Here is an 18,285-nt window from a genome sequence, read left to right as displayed (position 1 = left end):
ATATATATATATATAAAGAAAAAAAGAAAAAGAAAAAGAAATATGTACAGGGCTACACTCGGTGGCTGAAGCCTATAATCCTAGCACTTTGGGAGGCTGAGGCAGACAGATGTACAAAGTATGTACCAAGTTTGCATCTTCATCATGAAATTAGCAATGTAATTAATGGCAAACAATTACTAGTGCTTTGAAGATTCATGTGCAAGTAGGATAGGCTCTAGGTCAAGTTAAAGAACAAATCTTTTTTGATCTTTGTGATATTTAATATTAGGTAGACCAATTTCTTACTTTCCTTTTAAAATCAGCATGGGAGTTTAGACATAAATAATATTAGAGCATGGGCATTTCGACGTTATTATAAAATGAATGAGGTGTGAAGGGTAATGTTACAGCAGACCCTTTATACTCACAACACTTGAGAAATAGAACATTACCATTACCTGGGACATCTGTATGTCCTTCTCAGACCCAATCCCCCTTTTTGCCCCCTCAGAGGAAACCACTGTCTTAAATTATTAAAACTTCTCTTTACAGTTTTACCATATATGCTGTTTAGTTTTGTAGTTGCTCAAACTATAATAAGAAATATAGAATTGGAATAATTTTGTCTGTATTTTCAGCAACTTTCTTTTTCCCTCTCAAGCTGAGATCCCTGAGAATCTTCCAGGAGTGTTTGTAGCTATAATTCATTCGTCTTCAGTGCTGTAGAGTATTCCATTACAGAACCACACCATGAATTCTTTCTCTCCCCCACTATCGCTGGGCATTTGGGCTGTTCCAGTTTGCAGGGTTCATTGGTCCACATGTCTACAGGTGCACAGGCTTGAGGGATTTCACTCTGTTCCTCACAGTCAACTTCTTAGGTCAGAGAGTATGTGGATCTTCAGCCTCCCTGGATAAAGCCACCTGGCTTTTTGAGACACACAAGTTTTTTGTTTTTACGTATTCAAGTCTATCAAGTATTTGGCAATTTCTTTCTTTGGTCTTATACGTACGTTCTCCTCTCCCCTAGCTCCAGTAAATATTCACACGTATTTAAGAGAGTGAAACTGATCACCCTTGATTTTCCTTACAGGTATATAACAAGCTGAGCACAGTGGAACACATGACTGTCTATGAGAAAGAAGCCATCCCAAGCAGGTTCTATTACAAGAAAGGGAAGTTTGTCTCTCCTTTGACTTTAGTGGCTGATGAAGGCTGGTTCATAACTGAGGTAATTATGAAATATGCACCAATTTATTCACAATGCAAATTCTATAAAACAGTCCAACGTGAAATAATAGTTACTCAAGTTTTTACACATAAAAGATTTTTTCATGTAGGCATCATTGGTTGCATTATGTCTTTCTTTAGAGAATCAAAAGTCTTGATTGGGTAACTTTGTAGACACAACTGTAGATGTGAACCCAGAGTCATGGTTTAGACTTCGTGGCTCCACACTCCCTGTGTTTTAACAAACGGGCCTTAACTCGATTACTGGGCTTACAATGTAACCTGTTTGCTTGAAAGCGGAACAATTACTGTGAACCAAAGCAATTGCTCAAGGGCAGTCAAAAGCAAGGAGAGGCTCAGCTAGCTTTCACCTTCAAGAGAAATGTTTGGCAAACGAGACTGCGAGTCCCCAGCGTGCCAATTGGATCTTTCAGAGGAGATTATCATGCATTTTTGTTCCAATCTTTAATTGGACCTGTGGAGGCCTGAATGACCTCCACAGCCTCCTCCTGGCTGGCCTGGACGCTAAGCTCCCCCAGCTCTGACATCAGCTTGTGATATCAGGCCATGGCGGGAAGGCCCTGCCCTTTAGGGGAGTCTGTGGTCAAGTGATGTTTACAGTTCATTCCTGAAGACAGCACGGTTTATTTTAGGAATTTGAAGGTAGGTTGCAGTTATTAGCTTGGTTCAAAAGTAATTGCGGTATATGGCAAAAATCACAATTACTTTTGCACCAACCTAGTAGATCAGGCTCCAGGGTACATGAGAGTAGCTGGTTGAGGCCAATCAAGTGGAAGACCTCAGACTGTTGGTAGCCACCCTGGGAGGCAGGCTGGTGATGACCAGCAGGGAGGCTGACTGGGCAAGTGAGTGGGAGTCTGGGACATGGGCATGGGAAAATGGGGGTTGTGTGACATGAACCTCAGTCATGCAGGAGGACTGCGTGACTTCTGGGTGCTCTCAGACAGAGAGAAGCACCTGGCACCAAGGAACTGAGAAGAGAGCAGATCCGATTAGGAGTGTGAGTTTTGCAGAGCAGAGGCCAGCGAGGCCCTCCTCAGGCAGCTATGGCTTCTCTGCCACGTGGTTTACAAGGTGAGGGTCCCTCTGTTCCCTAACGACCTCTCCTCTACAATCCAAAATGCTTCTCATCGCTTCATCACACCGTGTGAGGTCATCTGGAGTGAGGTTAGGTTGGGATCACCAAATCATCACTTAGAGTGGTTGGCTCAGGACCTCACACAGAGCACATATGTAGTCAAGCAAGTCACCGGTCTCACTGTATTCCACAATGCCAGCCTTCCAGATCTCACCAAAGGGCTTACTGTTTGAACTTTTTTCAGTTCATAAAATTCTGGCAGAATTGCTTTGAATTTTTAAAAGCAAATATGCCCTGAAGGTTAATTCCCAGCCGTCAGTCATTTCTTAGCTGGCTATTTGCATCCGTCTTTACTTCGTGGTCTTTAGCTGAAGTCGCCTGTGCTGAGAGATGGTGTGGAAGGGAGGGAGGGTGTAAGAGGGCAGAGGTGATCCGGGCATCTTGGTGGAAAACAGGCTTAGGTAGGGGAGTGCAGGGCCAGAGGTCACTATGGAGATGCTGGATGACTAATGAGGTGCCATCTCAATTCCATCGAGAAAGGTCTTGGCCCCCGGCAGTAGGGTGTGACAGGTGCTGGGGAAGCAGCTTCAGCCCTGAATCCTCTCAGTGAAAGTAAACATGGTGTCTCAGCAGCCACACGTCTGGCATGAAGATGCTGGGCCTTCCAGTGAGTGATGAAACGCAGTACTGGGAGACCTTGAGACATCCGTTAAGACGTTCTTGGTCATAAATCACAGCCCCTTTGATAAATGTGGCTGAAACAAAAAGGATTTACTATCCCACATGAGTAGAAGTCTGGAGGCAGGCAATTCCAGGATTGCTGAATCCAGCAACTCAATTATCTCACGCCCCAAGCCAGCTCTTCTGCAATGCTCTTGGCTTTCTTCAAGGTCACAAGATGGCTGCTGCAGCTCCACACATCACATCATATCCCATCAGGACATTCCAAAGCAGGAAAGAAAGGGTGTGGGTTCTGTTTGCACGTCTCCTACTTTTATCAGGGAGCAAAATATACATACCAGAGCCAGGGCCAGACTCGGGTTTTGTAGGACTCTGAAGATTATGGAATTAAGGTGAAGGGGATCTCTCTTTAAGAAGAAAATATACACAATTATGAATACAAAATTAGGTACAGGGATTTGGAAGAAGTTCACACACATGAAGAACCTTGATGCATAAGCTGTAAATCTGCTTCTGCCCAGAACCCACTAGCGGCTTCCCCTCGGTCTCATTAATCAGCTGACTAGTGGGGCTAGGAAGTTCCTGCCTTGGGTCAGCTTTGGTTCTGAGATCTGAAGTTGTGCTGAAGTGCAGACCAGAGGGTCCCAATCACAGGACAAAAGTGAAACAGAGGCCAGGAATCAGGCAGACTGGGGCCCCGAAACAAAGAACAGAAAGAAGGGGTGAGGGGAGAGCAAGGACAAACAGCATTTTTGTCTCTGCCCCATTTTGTCTCTGCCCCATTCTGACTTGCGCTGGCCCACTCAGGATGCCCAGTGACAAGTGTGAGGACATGTCCTCCTTCCCCTGGCTCTGTTTCCATCTCCCCTCCATCCTTCCACCCCGCACTCTGCTGTGGGTCCAGGTGCCTGCTCCCTTCCATCTCCTCGCCATCATCCTGCCCCGTACTCTGCTGTGGGTCCAAGTACCTGCTCCCTTCCATCTCCCCCCAGTCATTCTGCCCCATACTCTGCTGTGAGTCCAGGTGACTGCTCCCTTCCATCTACTCCCCATTATCCTGCCCCGTACTCTGCTGTGGGTCCAAGTACCTGCTCCTTTCCATCTCCCCCCAATCATCCGCCCCGTACTCTGCTGTGGGTCCAAGTACCTGCTCCCTTCCATCTCCCCCGCATCCTCCCGCCCCATACTCTGCTGTGGGTCCAAGTACATGCTCCCTTCCATCTCCCCCACATCCTCCTGCCCCCGTACTCTGCTGTGGGTCCAAGTACCTGCTCCCCTGTAGGAAACTGACAAATTAGCGTTGACCATGTTATGTTCTATTATGTGTTTTGTACGCATTGACAAATACACACACACACGTTTGTCTGAGTAAATCAGAAGTGAGACCATCAGTTAGCAAGGGCTAAGCAGTACTGTATTGTGCGTCTTAGGGAGAAGCCACAGACCAGAAAGGAAGAATGCCTAGCTATTGACAATTACTGGAGCAGCATTTTAAAATATACAATCATTTCCAAAGGAAGATTCGAGGTAATTTCAAAGATAAGTGAAGCAGGAACTTTAAAAAGAAAAAAAAGAACATCAGAAATAAGATAAATAGGGTGTGAAAAAATAAGATTAGCTCTGAAAGATGAGGGTTGCTCACTAATAGACTATCCATGGTGGCTCACACACCTTTAATTACTAATGATAAGGGCTGCGAAACTCATCTTCATGTATTACACCCGGATCCTTAGCAACTCTAGAACGACCCCTCCCCCAAAGCTTCAATGGTATGCATAGAAAGTTATTTTATACCTTGCAGATAATAAATACATCAAGAAAAATTTCTGTTTAAATTTTAGTCAGTGACAACAGCAACTACTACAATAATAATAGCTATCTTGAATTAAGTGCATCCTAGTTCCTGTTTCTAATTCTCCTAATGACTCTGCATCGTGGATATTGTTAGTTTTGTTTGTTTGTTTTGATGTTGTTTTCTTGTTTTTTTTTGTTTGTTTTTGTTTTTGTTTTCTTTTTGACACGGAGTCTCACTCTGTCAGCCAGGCTGGGATGCAGTGGCATGATCTCAGCTCACTGCAACCTCTGCCTCCTAGGTTCAAGAGATCCTCTTGCCTCAGCCTCCCAAGTAGCTGAGATTACAGGTGCCCGCCACCATGCCCAGCTAATTTTTGTATTTTTAGTAGAGATGGGGTTTCACCATGTTGGCCAGGAGGGTCTTGAACTTCTGAATCTCAAGTGATCCGCCCGCCTTGGCCTCCCAAAGTGCTGGTATTACAGGTGTGAGCCAGTACACCCAGCTGTTATTGTTAGTTCTGAAAATAACATACAGCCAAATAAAATGGAACACACATGTGGTTCTGAGCTTCCAAGAAGCTAATCCAAAGAGAACAATCAGTTCCATTAATATAACTTAGAGCATCTATATTCATGAACATATATGTTTCTCTGGAAAATCATAATTGTCCCTGAGTCCTGAGAGACACTGAGATATCTTTTAATGACTTTTTGCAGTTTCCTAGACTAAATATCTTAATCATTTTACTTCTACCCTGGAATTTGCAAATTTTTATTATGAAGAAACCATATGTAAAAGTTATAATTTCTGATTCTACTTTAGTATAACATTGGGGCTTTATTTATTTGTTTTCTGAGAAATCCCAAAAACAAGTGCCCATTCTTTCTTTACTGGCTTAAACTTCTTTTTTTGACATCATTCTATTGTTTGTTGTACTTTCTTGACAACAGAGAATTAAAAACCCCATTCTATATCCTTGTTTCTGCTCTGTGCCAAGGCTATTAATCTCTCACATTCCTATTTGCAAAACTTCTCCCCAAATGGTAAAAGAACGTTATGTTTTGCCCTGAAACCTACACACCCATCCACAGTGCATGCGATGACATTTCAGGGCTGGCTTACACTTCACATCTGTGGCATGGCAAGACTCTCAGCCTGAAAGCAATCTCTCCAGGTCTGAGTTCGGCTGGCAGATGAGACTGGTTTCTGGTTTAGCCATGATGAGGAAAACAGCTGAGTCAGGACACGGTGATGCTGGGTGACAGCCACTAGAGTCCTGTCCCCCACTCCTTTCTGCCTATAGCTGCCATCCCAGAAACATGGAAGATTTGGTTTCCTTGGTAAAAATGCCCCTCCCCAAAACACACTAACTTTCTACCATCGATTTAAGTCTTGCAGACTTTAAGGCGGCGGCACTAACAGGAAGACTTTATTGAGTTCATCTTTTTCTCAGGATTTCTTAGAGAGGAGTCACTGAAAAAGATAAAGACAGGAACAGATTGTCTTTTTTTTTTTTTTTTTGAGATGGAGTCTTGCTCTGTTGCCCAGGCTGGAGTGCAGTGGCGGGATCTTGGCTCACTGCAACCTCCACCTTCCAGTTTCAAGTGATTCTCCTGACTCAACCTCCCGAGTAGCTGGGACTACAGGTGTCTGCCACCATGCCTGGCTAATTTTTCTAGTTTTAGTAGGGATGGGATTTCACCACATTTGCCAGGCTGGTCTTGAACTCCTGACCTTGTGATCCACCCACCTCAGCCTCCCAAAGTGCTGGGATTACACAGTCATGTAGTGGGACTGCTGACCCTGCCATAGTAAAGCAAGCCCCCTGGCCAGGGGCCCCCAGTTTGCCTCTGCCCCTGCACTCTTTAATAGTCCAGCTGGATTTCCAGCTGCTGTCAGTCCTTTCTCCGGCCTCCTGTCCTGAAAGGAGAGAAATCTGAAAGTGTTCTTATCCCCATAGGATGAAACAGAAAGAGGTAAAGCACAGGCTGCCTCCATGGGTCCAGCCTGAGCCTGTCATAGGAAATGGGCCTTCCTCACGGAAGTCCTACCTGAGACCTGGTCCCTGTCCTCTGGAAAGCCTTTGCCCTGCGTCTTCCCTCCAGGAGATGAAGATCACGCTCTTCCCCAGAGCACAGGAGCCCTGCCCAGGCTGGCTCCACTGGGGTTCTCAGTTGGACACCCTGCCACTCCCTCTCCCAGGGGCCTAGGGCAGGTTGGGTTGTCACAATGTCATGGTGGGCCAAGGACACTGAGGAGGCAGGCTCGGTGATGCTAAATTATGGGAGAGTCAGGCACAACACAGCAAAATGACAAGTGGAGAAGGGCAGTTTGCAGCAGACTCAAGCATACTCTTCCATCCCCCACTGTGAAGGCCGTGTGCATCAGCCATCATGCGCCTAGCAAACCAGCAGATGTGTGCCAAGTGCCGACTACATGTGATGGCCAATGAAAAGTTCTAATTCCACAGTGGGGAGCCACTGGGAGTCCTTGTCCCCCTCCCGCTCTCCCTGCTTGTGAAGACAGTAGATACTAAATAAATACACATACCACACAAATAAATCACTGTGGTAAGGGCTGTCATGGACACAGAGATTGCCATGAAAGAGGGTACTGGGGTGGGGGAAACAGGAGCCCGATGTAGGTGAGGGGCTACAGGGGCCTCTCTGAGAAGAGAGCTTGAGGCTGAAACCCAGAGGAGGAGTTCTCAGTGGTCAGGCGGGAAGAGGAAGTGCTCTCCAGGCTGAGGGAACGGTCTGCTTGAAGAACCTGAGCTGGAAAGACCTTTGAGAGTTAGAGGAATGGAAAGAATGGGCCAGGTGGCCAAGTGTGGGGAGCCAGGAGAGGGGACGTGGCAACGAGATGGGGCTGCTTAGGTAAGCAAGGGACCATTGGCCCAGGACTTGGTATTTTTTATCTTAAGACTTGGCATTTTTGTGGCCTGGCATAGTGGCTCACACCTGTAACATCAGCACTTTGGGAGGCCGAGGCAGGCGGATCACCTGAGGTCAGGAGTTTGAGACCAGCCTGGCCAACATGGTGAAACCCCGTCTCTACTAAAAATATAAAAATTAGCCAGGCGTGGTGGTACGTGCCTACAATCCCAGCTACTTGGGAGGCTGAGGCAGAAGAATCACTTGAACCTGGGAGGCAGAAGTTTCCGTGAGCCAAGATTGCAGCACTGCACGCCAGCCTGGGTGACACAGCGAGATTCCATCTCAAGATAAAAAAACAAAAAACTTGGTATTTTTTAATCTTAAGTTCAATGGGAAACCACAGGGAATTTTTCCAGGTAATGATCCATTATCTTCAGGGTAATGTAATTCACAGCTCATGGGAAGAACAGAGTCAAAGAACAAAGTCAAACAGGTCATGAGCAGTTCCATGAAAATTCTTACACTGACCCGCTAAACAGACTGTCAATGTGATTTCATCCACCTTTAATTAGTAATACTGGTTGCTGTGAACAACAATCTTAATTTTTCATGCCTGGATCATTGTAGACTTTGGAAAGAGCTCCCTATGGTCCTCCCAAAAGTTTCAATGACATACACATCAAGTTATTTTATATTTTACACATAATAAATATATGGTTTTTTTTTTATTTTGGTCAATAACAACCATAACAGTAGTGGCTATCTGGAATTAGGTACCTCCTCAGTTCACTCTCTCTGCATTGTGGATACTGCGATCCCAATTTTACTGAGTTAATGGCGGCTCATCATTTTAGGTCCCATGCCTATGGTTACAAATCTCTGAGCAACAAACCCAGGACTTGAATTCCAGTCTAGCCATGAAGCACACAGTCCCACCCAGTTCTTCTAAGATGTTCCAAACATTTCATCAGAATGTTCAATGCGTTTCTGACCTCATGTTTCCCAGTTACAGACTCACCCTTCTGGCTTCTGTGGGGTCTAGAGCTACGTCTCGGCTCCTTCACACTTGCAGAAACAGAAGTTCTACCATCGTCCTTTTAAATTTTTTTGCTCATGTCATACTGCAAAAATCTCTACAGTTGCTCCAAGCCCAATTTACCTCCTCTTCTTCTTCCTTACCCCAACCCCTTTCTTTCTTATCACCAACATGGGTGATTTGCATATACCAGAACCAAAATTTTTCTGAAGAATTGTGAAAACAATTCTTCCATTGCAACACTTAAGTGTTGGGAATTTGGTGGTCAGGGAGAGGTAACCGAACTCGCCCAAGTAACTTCAATCAGCCTAATAAATAATCAGTAGAATCCCTGGAATGCCCTCTCTGTGCCAATCCCTCCCTGTCCTTCAAAGGCCAAATCAAACACCATCTCTACCAGGAAACACTCAAGAGTTGCTAATGCTCTCCAGCTTGGAATTCCGTAAGACCTGATGCTACATTTGTTTATTTGTTTTGGACTCTGCCCTCCTAGAGTGGAAGCTCCCTGAGGACAGGTCTTTGGCATCTCGACTTTTGTTTCCCATCATGAACTTGTACACAGTAGAGTCTCAGTAGATGTTAGTGGGTGGTACGAATTATTAAACTTTGAGGCAGTTGATTCCTGACTCTACTTGTTGACAGGTTGTTCACATGGCTGGTGTGTAAACCAGTCACCATGTAAACCAGTCACCAAGTAACCAGAGAAGAAAGTGAAGTCAGGCTTTCAACCCTGGCTAATTATTAGGAGCTCCAGAAGAGATTTCAACAGGGAAGAGATGTTGAAAGCACGAATTCTCCTTGCATCAGTTGACCCAGAGCTACAGTCCAAGGCCGAGACACACAGCCCTGAGGGGCTATTCCTGCAGCCTCTCCTGGACAGTGTCCATCTTATGCCACCATGCTCATGAAGGTAGGATGGGGAAAGATTTCCCTAGAGCTTGGTGAAAGATCATAGAACATGGTCCGGACCCCTGCCTGACTTGAGAGAAATGCAGCAAATTCAGGCCCAAGCTTCTAAAGGAGGCCGATATTTTTCTCCAGAGGAGAGACTTATTTTGAAAACTGGAACAGGATATGAAATGCCAGGCTCAATTCTAAAGCCTGTGGTTGAACGGCTGTGAGGCCTGGACCCAAAATATCTGGGGAAATCAAGACAATCTAGAAAACGTGGCTTCGGAGCTTTAGTGACAGCTCGTGTGGTATTGTCCAGGCCTGCCTGAGCTTGAGGAAGTCAGATGCGGGGCGGGAAGCTGCATGAGTTCTGGTGGTGACCAGGGCCGTCTGTGTGAGCTGCATGGGAGCACAAGCATACCCTTCTCAGCCTGGCTGCACTGCAATCAACGTGATTCGGAAAAAAAAAAGAAAAGAAGAAAGAAACCCCATCCACTGAGTGCTTTTCTCCAGCGCTTTGCTCCACGCCGAGAACGTCTGCGCTCTGGATCCCTGCTGACTTTGCTGCCTGCAGTTCCCATTTCGAGGAGCAAGCAGTGTGTGGCCAGGGGGTCTCTGGGGTCAGGCCAGTGGTCTGCTGCCTGAGCAATTACATTCTGTTTTAGAAAGACAGAGAAAGGGAAATGGTTAGAGAAACATCTCTTTGGAGCGGCATGCAGCAAACACATCTCAAAGGCTCATAACCGCCACTCCCACGGGCTCTGAAGAGTCCCGCTGGCTGGAAGCCTCTTTGCAGGACAATTTAAAATAGCAATGCCACAAAATCCGAGAAAGCGTGGTTTATAATAGAAACCATATCTCGACCTTCACACTAGCAGCAAAACCATCCAAGCCAGCCAAACTGTCATCATTTCACCAGAGTTTTCACTGAAGCCACCCATGGCTTGAACATTATTGGTGACTTTTCTTAGACTGGGAGGATGTCAGAAGTGTATTGTATTTTCAGGGAGGTGGGAGGCTTCTGTTATAACCATGTCCTAGAAGAAAAATGCGGATTTTTATTAGGCCTCTAATACACCTTAGATAGGTTTCACCTTTTATTTTCATCTGACCAGATTTCAACGGTGTCCCCCAGTTCCCTGGAGACCTGCTGTGATGCCTCAAGGGAGAAAGGGAAGAACTTGGGTCCCTGACCCCACACCTCATGAGAATTATACTTTCAGTAGTTGAAAGGAGACACGATAGTTAAAATGTGTAACAACCAGCACCCCATGGGTGCCAGCCATTGAGAATGAAGCACCTGTTGGAGCAGCTGGAGGGCCGCCCTGACTCCTGCCTGTTGGAAAGCAGCCCTGTGCCAGCTAATGCTGTGCCTAATTCTGTGGTCCCTTGAAGCCCTTTGAACTTTGTAAGAGGGAGGGCCCATTTTGCTATGCCCAGGGCCACACAAAGGGAGATGAGGCACAGTCCCTGATCTCAGGCACTTCTCAGAAAAGGACAATCATCCTTTTACATGGCCTATGGCAGATGCCAGGTGAGCAGCTTCCAGGGGTTCCCATGCCTGACTGCACATCCCGACCACCTGGGGGACATTCAGAAGAGATTCCTCAACTCCTCCTGACCTGCTGAATGCAAATATCCAGGAGCCAGGTCCAGGCCAAGCTCAGGGTGGTCCTTGTGCAGCCAGCATGGGATGCACTGGTGTGGATGGTGAGCACCCTGGTTTCCAGCAGGGAGTGACGCTGTGGCCTCTGTGGGAAGAAGGCCAGAGGGGCAGCACCAGGCAGAGCAGGAGGGACCAGACGAGGCCCTGCAGCGGCACCTCTACTCTGGGTGGGATGCCAGGGAGGACAAGATTTCAACCCTCCCGCCACCTTGAGAGGAGTCATTTAGGGATGTAGGACACAGCTGGAGGCTGGATGTTGGGCAGCTGTTGGCCACCAGCCTCCTCTGCTATTCTTCCTGGCTTTGCAACCATTCTCCTATATATGGTGGAGAGAGATAGGAAGGAATGGGTGAGAAATATATATGCTCATGTATTCCAAAAATGCATCACGAAAAGACAAGTAAATGTGCCTAGAGTTTGCCAAAGCCACACCTTGCCCGTGTGCAACAGCAAATAATGAACATAGACCACTCGGTGCTCCCCGCCTCTTCCTGTCCCTCCACCCCTCCCTCTGCCTGCACCTTCATTCCCAGCGCAGCCTCGCATTTCTGGGTGTGCTCCCCAGATAGCACAGCTCAGCTCAGCACACAAAGGGATCCTACAATGCTGAATGCAAACGGATGGGCCCTGGCAAGTGTAGAACAAACTGTATTTACTGAGTTTCTGATTTGGAGGTAAAGCGCGAATGTTGCATTTTCTTTTCATTTTAATGCTAAGGATGATTAAGACAAAGGCCTGGTCTAGAAATTATAACCCTTATCTCATAATTATTCCTTGGCTACCCAAATTAATGCAAGCATATAACAGGCATTATCACAGGGAGCTGGCGATGGAGTGCAGGCACCCAAATAGAATGCAGGCACCTGCATGAAACCGCGCAAGCCTGAAGGCAACAGCTCAGCCGCTTCTCACCGCGCTTCCTGGTGTGGGGTGATTTATTTATTTCTGGTTCCTTCCTGTTAGAAATGATTAATTGGTTGAGGGGCTCATCAAGGAGGGTCCTGGCATTGCTGTCTACCCGTCTAGAGGGGTCCTGGAGGGCACTGGGAAGCGCTGAGCACATCACCGTGGGTGAAGATGTTACCTAAATTCCTAATATAGTGCTGACTGTACAGTGGCCAACTTGTCCTGGTTCGCCTGGGACTGTCCTGGTTTTCAAACTGCAAGTCTTGCATCCCTGAAACTCTCTCAGCTGCAAACCAGGAGAGTTGATCACCCTGTTTGGTTGCCACAACCCCGCTAGCAAAACAACCCAGTTCCTCTCCCCTTCCAGCTCTTCCAGCCATCTCTCTCTGACGGCAGCTTTCTTTCCGTCTTTCCCACCTAGGTCATTCGAGGGCTCCCCTGCTCTTGGAGTTCCCAGGATTCTGTCACTGCAGAACCGTTGTAGTGACCCCACCCTCTTTATTTGGACTCCCTGTGTGGACTCCTCATCCTGATTTCTCCTCTCCATTTCCCTACCCCACTGCTACACACACTCACACACACATAAATATTAACACACACACAACACAGACACACATAAACACACACTCACATATACACACTCGTGCACACACATACATGCTTACACTCATGCACTCACACACACTCTCATAGCCAGGCACATACACACTCATGCACACACACATGCACACTCATGCACACACACATGCACACACGTGTTTACATGCATGTAGGACACATGCACACAGTTGCGTCCCCACTGACTGACTCTCCCACAGCCTCCTCCCGTGTCCCCTCCGCTGAAGGCCTCCCTGGGGCCTGAGCCTCCCTCCCTCCTTCAGGCTTGGGCACCCACTCCTGGTAGCGACTTACTCTGGAGTCAATGCCCAGCAGCTGCAGCCCCCTTCCTCCCTCACTAAAGCTGAGCTCTGTTAGGGGAAGGAGCCGCCCTCCACCTCTGTGCCCCCCACCCCAGAAGCCTAGCCGAGTTCCTGGCATGAATCCAGCGCTCAGTGCATGTCCGTGGAACTGAATAAACCAGCCCTGAAGTCATGGGCTTCTCCTACATGCTGGCAGGGACGTTCCACCGTCGCCTGGGACTCCTCTCACCTGGGGCCCCCCACTCCTTCTCTGCCCGCGTGGAGTGGATTTCCTCCCCACCAGATGATAAGTGGGGAGCCACCGCCTCCAGCACACGTTGCAGGAGAACCGGGTGCTTCCTGCCACCCTGGGAATTGGCTGCCCACCCTACAGTGGGATCCCACTTAGAGGCCCCCCTGCCCCTGAACACACACACACAAGCCCACCCTCACCCTTGTTTCTCACCTTCGGCCAGATCTGGAGGGCTGGGTCGCCTCCCGGGATGTCACTAGGTGGCGCTATGTGGCAGTCCCTGGGCCTTGCAGGGGCTGGATGGGGTCAGCCGGCCAACCAGGAGCTTCCGGATCCACAGGTGGGGATTCCCGCTGTGGAGGTGGAGAGGCGTGTGGCAGGCCCTTCTTCGTAGGCCTGGCCTCAGCTGTATGCCCTTGAAAAGATAATGTGGGGTACAAAACAGAGGTGCTAAAAGTCACTGGCAGAGGGAAAAGAAGAAAATCGTCGCCACAGCATTGTGAAATGAAGGCTGAGGCCATCACTTACACTACACAGTCACCTGTGCACCTGACCCGCCAGGTGGCTACGATTTTTTCCTCAGTAAGAGCAATTGTTTTTCTGGGGCAACTTGTTATTTTAATAAAAATAAGTCGATTTACCTATGACTAGAAAGATCCAAAATCACCTTCAGGGCTGGGGTTTTCATGGCTGCGTGTGTTGATTTGTGGAATCTAGGCCGTCGGGCTTCATCTCTCTTGCTTCTGTTCTTTGTCATGGCACACACACAGATTATGAGGTTCATAATTGGTGAGGTCGTTCATAGCAAAAGAGTTCCACTTCGTCCTTCAGTGCTCTCCGCCTTGTAGACTGTGAGAGGGAGAAGCAACACATTAAATTAGCTGGTGAGACTAAATTGGGATGTGTTGTGATCATCACCATGGACAGATAAGGAAGAAAAAGAGAAAGTTAGAGATGCAGTAAGTGAAAGAAACCTTCCCATGGAAAAACACGAGCCACAGCTGGAGAAGGAGGGACGAGGGATGCGGGAAACTCAGGAAACGGAGAAACTTGGAAAGCTGCAATGCGAGGGGGCGATTTATGGGGTGAGAGCAGATGGCTGTGCAATGTGATATGACAGCTAAATAAGCATAAGCAGGCTCAGCCCTCACGACCCACACTGCCCGGCTGCATACGGCCTGGGTGCCTGGCCCCACCGCCAGGGGCATCTGCGGACCAGACCGCTGCCACCTATTGAGCACTTATTGTATGTCAGGGACTTAGCACACAGTCATGCCATCCCCCACAGACCCTACAAGGTGGCCAGGACCAGCAGGGAGACTGCAGCTCACAGAAGTGAAATAGCCAAGATCCCAGAGCTAGAAAGTAGCAGCTGGAATTTAACCTAATTTAACTGCACCAACCCAGTTCCAAAATCCTGTTAGTGCTTTGGTTCTGGTCACACTCTGTGAGTGAGGATGTGAGGTGCAAGGTGACACCTCACTGGCCAGTGCCAGCAGGAGCACTGCAGTGACCTCTGGCAGTATGGAGTGGAAGGGGCCCAGGCACCGGGAGACAGATGACCTGGGTTCCAGTCCCAGCCCTGCCTTGCACTAGCTGTGTGGCTCTGACTCAGTCACTTCACCTCTCTGAGCCTTAGTCCCTTCAACTACAACACGGAGGAAATGGTATCATCCCCACTGGGATGTTGTGATGGTTGAGTGGATGTTGGTGTCAGCTCTTGGTGGACTGCTTGGCTCACTAAACATATGATACTGTTACTAGTCTCGTGAGCCAACCTGTAAATTGCTGGTAGCTTAGCGGTCTTGATTCTACTCATTCATCATGACCAGCCTATTCTACCTCCTGCATTTGAAGTAGTAAATATTTGTAATATTGAAACCTGCGTAGCAAAGATGGACGGTTCGTCCTTGGTGAGGTCTTAGAAGAATGAGTGGCTTCTGTGGTACATGACTAGGCTTGCGCCCAGCCGGCTGCAGCCTCCACAGGACTTGCAAAGCCTTCTCTCAGTCCTCTATTTCATACGAAGTGAGCAGCTGTAGAAAATTTGGTTCTGAAGAAAAGAAGGGTGATGGGAAGTGATGGTTCTGGAACCCCTCCCAAAGGAAGAGTGGTTGAGGGAAATTAAGATCTGCAAAGCCTGGAAAAGGGAAGCAAAGGTGCCATCTTCCACTGTGCTCATTAACAGAGGAGAGGAGGCTGGCTTGGAGTTGCTCCCAAGGTCAGGGCTAGGAGGAAGAAGGGCAGGGTGGGCTGCATGGGAAAGGGCGCTGGAATGTGCTGAGGCTGGGCTCCAGCTGCTTTGCTAGGAAATGTGATTAGATAGATAATGTTTCCCGACGATTCTCCGTCAGCTGGATATCCCGCCATTCAGTTCAATGCTGACAACAATACCTGGAGTTAGAGTGGGCCTCACAGGTCAAGGGACTCCATCCCACAAGACAGCCCCCACTCAGATGCCAGCCACAAGTCCCAGGTCCCCAGGATGCCGGCACCTGTGTTTGATTTGGCTACATTCGAGGGATCACACTTCAGGTTTGATCATTCACTAGGACAATCACTGAACTCAGGAAAGCACACTACATTTAAGACGATGGTTTTATTGGAATGGATGGCCCTTAGGGAGGCACCACATAGAGAGGCCCGTGGGAGAGAAAGCATGGGAGGTGAGGCAGGCAGAGTTTCCACTCCCCAGGGGCTCCGGAACCGCACGCCCCGTGGGCTTCATATGGGGCTTCATTGAGCAGACACGAGTGAGGAAATCATGGGTCAGGTGATTGGACTCAGTCTCCAACCCCTCTCCCCTCTCCTGGTCTGGTTCCTCTGGTGGCCAGCCTCCACCCTGAAGCTGTCTAGCCCCCAACTCCAGGACCCCTCTCAGTAGCATTAATTCAGGTGTGGGAGAAAATAGCTCCTTTTAAATGGAAAGCCAAAGACATTCTTATCACTCAGGAAATTGTACCCCTGGTTTTCGGAGCTCTAGGTGAGAAACCTGGGACAAAGACCAAATACATTTTTTATGACACCACAGATACACTTTAACATCCCTTCTGCCACTAACTTACTATATTTAGTGGCTCTAAAACTGATTATGGGACACAATTCAGCCCCATGTAGGAAAACATCTTGTTAACTAGAGCACTTAGCAATTGAATAGGCTGCTGCCCAAGGTCTGAGCCGCCTGGAGCAGGAAGAGTGGCAGCTGAGGTTGGGTGGCTCAGTCAGTGTGCAGAGGAGGAAAGCGCCCCCTGCTGGAGGGGCAGCGTGGAGCAGATGCCCGCTCAGCACCACTCAGGACTCAGAGTCACGTGTCTGCCTTGCTTGGTTTCAGAATCGAGAGATGCTTCCGTTTTGGATGAACAGCACCGGCAGGCGGGAAGGTTGGCAGCGTGGATGGCACGGCTACGACAACGAGCTCATGGACATGCGGGGCATCTTCCTGGCCTTCGGACCTGGTAGGCGAGGAAATGACCAGATCCTCTCAGACCCCATTCCCAGGGAAGCATCTGTAAGGGGGGGCTATGGGTGCCAGGAGAGGTTGCAGATTTCCTTACAGACCCTCTTTATGAGCCAAGCAGAGCAAACCCAGCCGGTCTCCATGAAACATCTTTTGCTGGCTTCCTTTCAAATGCTTCTTGGGTTTGGCAAATGTAGCCAAATACTTTGCCTCGTAAATTTTAAATCCTGAGTGCAGTGAAGAAAATGTATTCCACATGTTTGTGATTCATTTTTTACCTAATTCATCAAAATGTTATTTCACAGCTATCTGATGTCCAGGAAAGCTTATCGGACACCAGGTTGCTGACAGCTGTGAGTCTCACAGTTGATGCGATCGCTTCTCAAGGTCTGGCTCTTCCACAGTCCTTTCCATCTACAGCACCCACCTCAGGGAGGCTCATTTAGTTTAGGGCCCAACCAGAAGCTGGGATGTGCTCAAGGGCAGGCACGGAAATGACCTTGAGCCTGACTTTGAGAATGAGCCAGAATGACGAGGGATGCCTTGGATGAGAGCAAATTTGCTTTGTCTTCCTTGACCAGATTAATTCCTAGGGCTGGAGGAGAGGAGAGATGGAGGAGGCCTATCTGGTCATTTGATTTAACAGATGGATCCCTGTCAATTCATACTTCGGAAAAGTTTGCCAAACACTCAAGATTTTACTACTACCTGAACACCCTCTTCTCCCAAAAACAAAAATTAAAAAGGGGAAAAAAGCGTCCAACAGCCATCAGCCATCAACCAACCAGTTGACTGGTTCATGAGCTATCCTTCTTTCTTAGTACAGTCCCTCCTCCTGTACTAATTATAAGCAGCCTACCCTGATGCCTGTATTCTGAATGCCTTTCTCTAGATGTTGGTCAAAATGTTTCAGCCCCCAAAAGTCCACGTTTGCCTTTCAAATTATAGGTTAGATATCACATCTACAAGCTCTGCTTATCTCTTCAGTGTAGTAAGATCAAAGACGTATGTCAGCATCCCTTATTCGGCCTACCATGGTTCACTCTACTTTCCACAAAATCCCTGTTAAGAACTATGAGGTGTCAGTTTCTGCAACCTTCGTGGGTGCCTGAGCTTAGGAAACACATTAGTCCAAATCCCTTTCCGCATGTGATCCGGGTTCCCAAGTCCTCAAGGGAGCATTAGAAGCAGTAGCAGCAAATTCATGGAACACTAACAGGGTTCATGATGTTGGCCTAAGAGAGGGTTCTGAAGATGCTGCCTTTAACCAATAATGGTTATCAGGTGCTCCCTGTCAGCCGAACCCCAGGTCAGACATGCAGAGCCCCAAAGCTAAAGGAATTAGGAATGGAGCACGCTGAGGGTAACTGCTGGATTACATTGGATACATTCCAGGGTCATGGTCTCTCTTTGGGAGAACATTAGTCAGCAAGGCTTTCATTCAAAAGTGTGGCACCCTCCATTCCCAGATGAGGGAAATAGGATCATGAATGCAAAGCAGTTGTCTGGGAAGG

At 48.0% G+C, this 18,285-nt stretch overlaps 1 protein-coding gene and 1 long non-coding RNA gene across 2 annotated transcripts in view; one reads left to right on the top strand and one right to left on the bottom strand.

Annotated features, from left to right (window-relative positions):
- ENPP6 (ectonucleotide pyrophosphatase/phosphodiesterase 6) overlaps positions 1 to 18,285 on the top strand; it is a 120,804-nt gene that overhangs the window by 95,433 nt on the left and 7,086 nt on the right. Inside the window, exons 6-7 of the mRNA XM_001082274.5 lie at positions 1,076 to 1,213; positions 16,646 to 16,769. Of these exons, the coding sequence (XP_001082274.4) occupies positions 1,076 to 1,213; positions 16,646 to 16,769 (262 nt within the window). The remainder of the gene's footprint in view (positions 1 to 1,075; positions 1,214 to 16,645; positions 16,770 to 18,285) is intronic.
- Positions 8,211 to 14,167, bottom strand: LOC106998602 (uncharacterized). The gene is made up of 3 exons (XR_001445109.3): positions 13,956 to 14,167; positions 13,528 to 13,729; positions 8,211 to 10,246 (listed from the first exon to the last, which is right to left on the bottom strand). It is a non-coding gene; the product is annotated as an uncharacterized LOC106998602 (long non-coding RNA).

Source organism: Macaca mulatta, chromosome 5, assembly GCF_049350105.2.
Source record: "Macaca mulatta isolate MMU2019108-1 chromosome 5, T2T-MMU8v2.0, whole genome shotgun sequence".
NCBI classification, from domain to species: domain Eukaryota; kingdom Metazoa; phylum Chordata; class Mammalia; order Primates; family Cercopithecidae; genus Macaca; species Macaca mulatta.
This window is presented reverse-complemented; position numbering and strand designations above follow the sequence as displayed.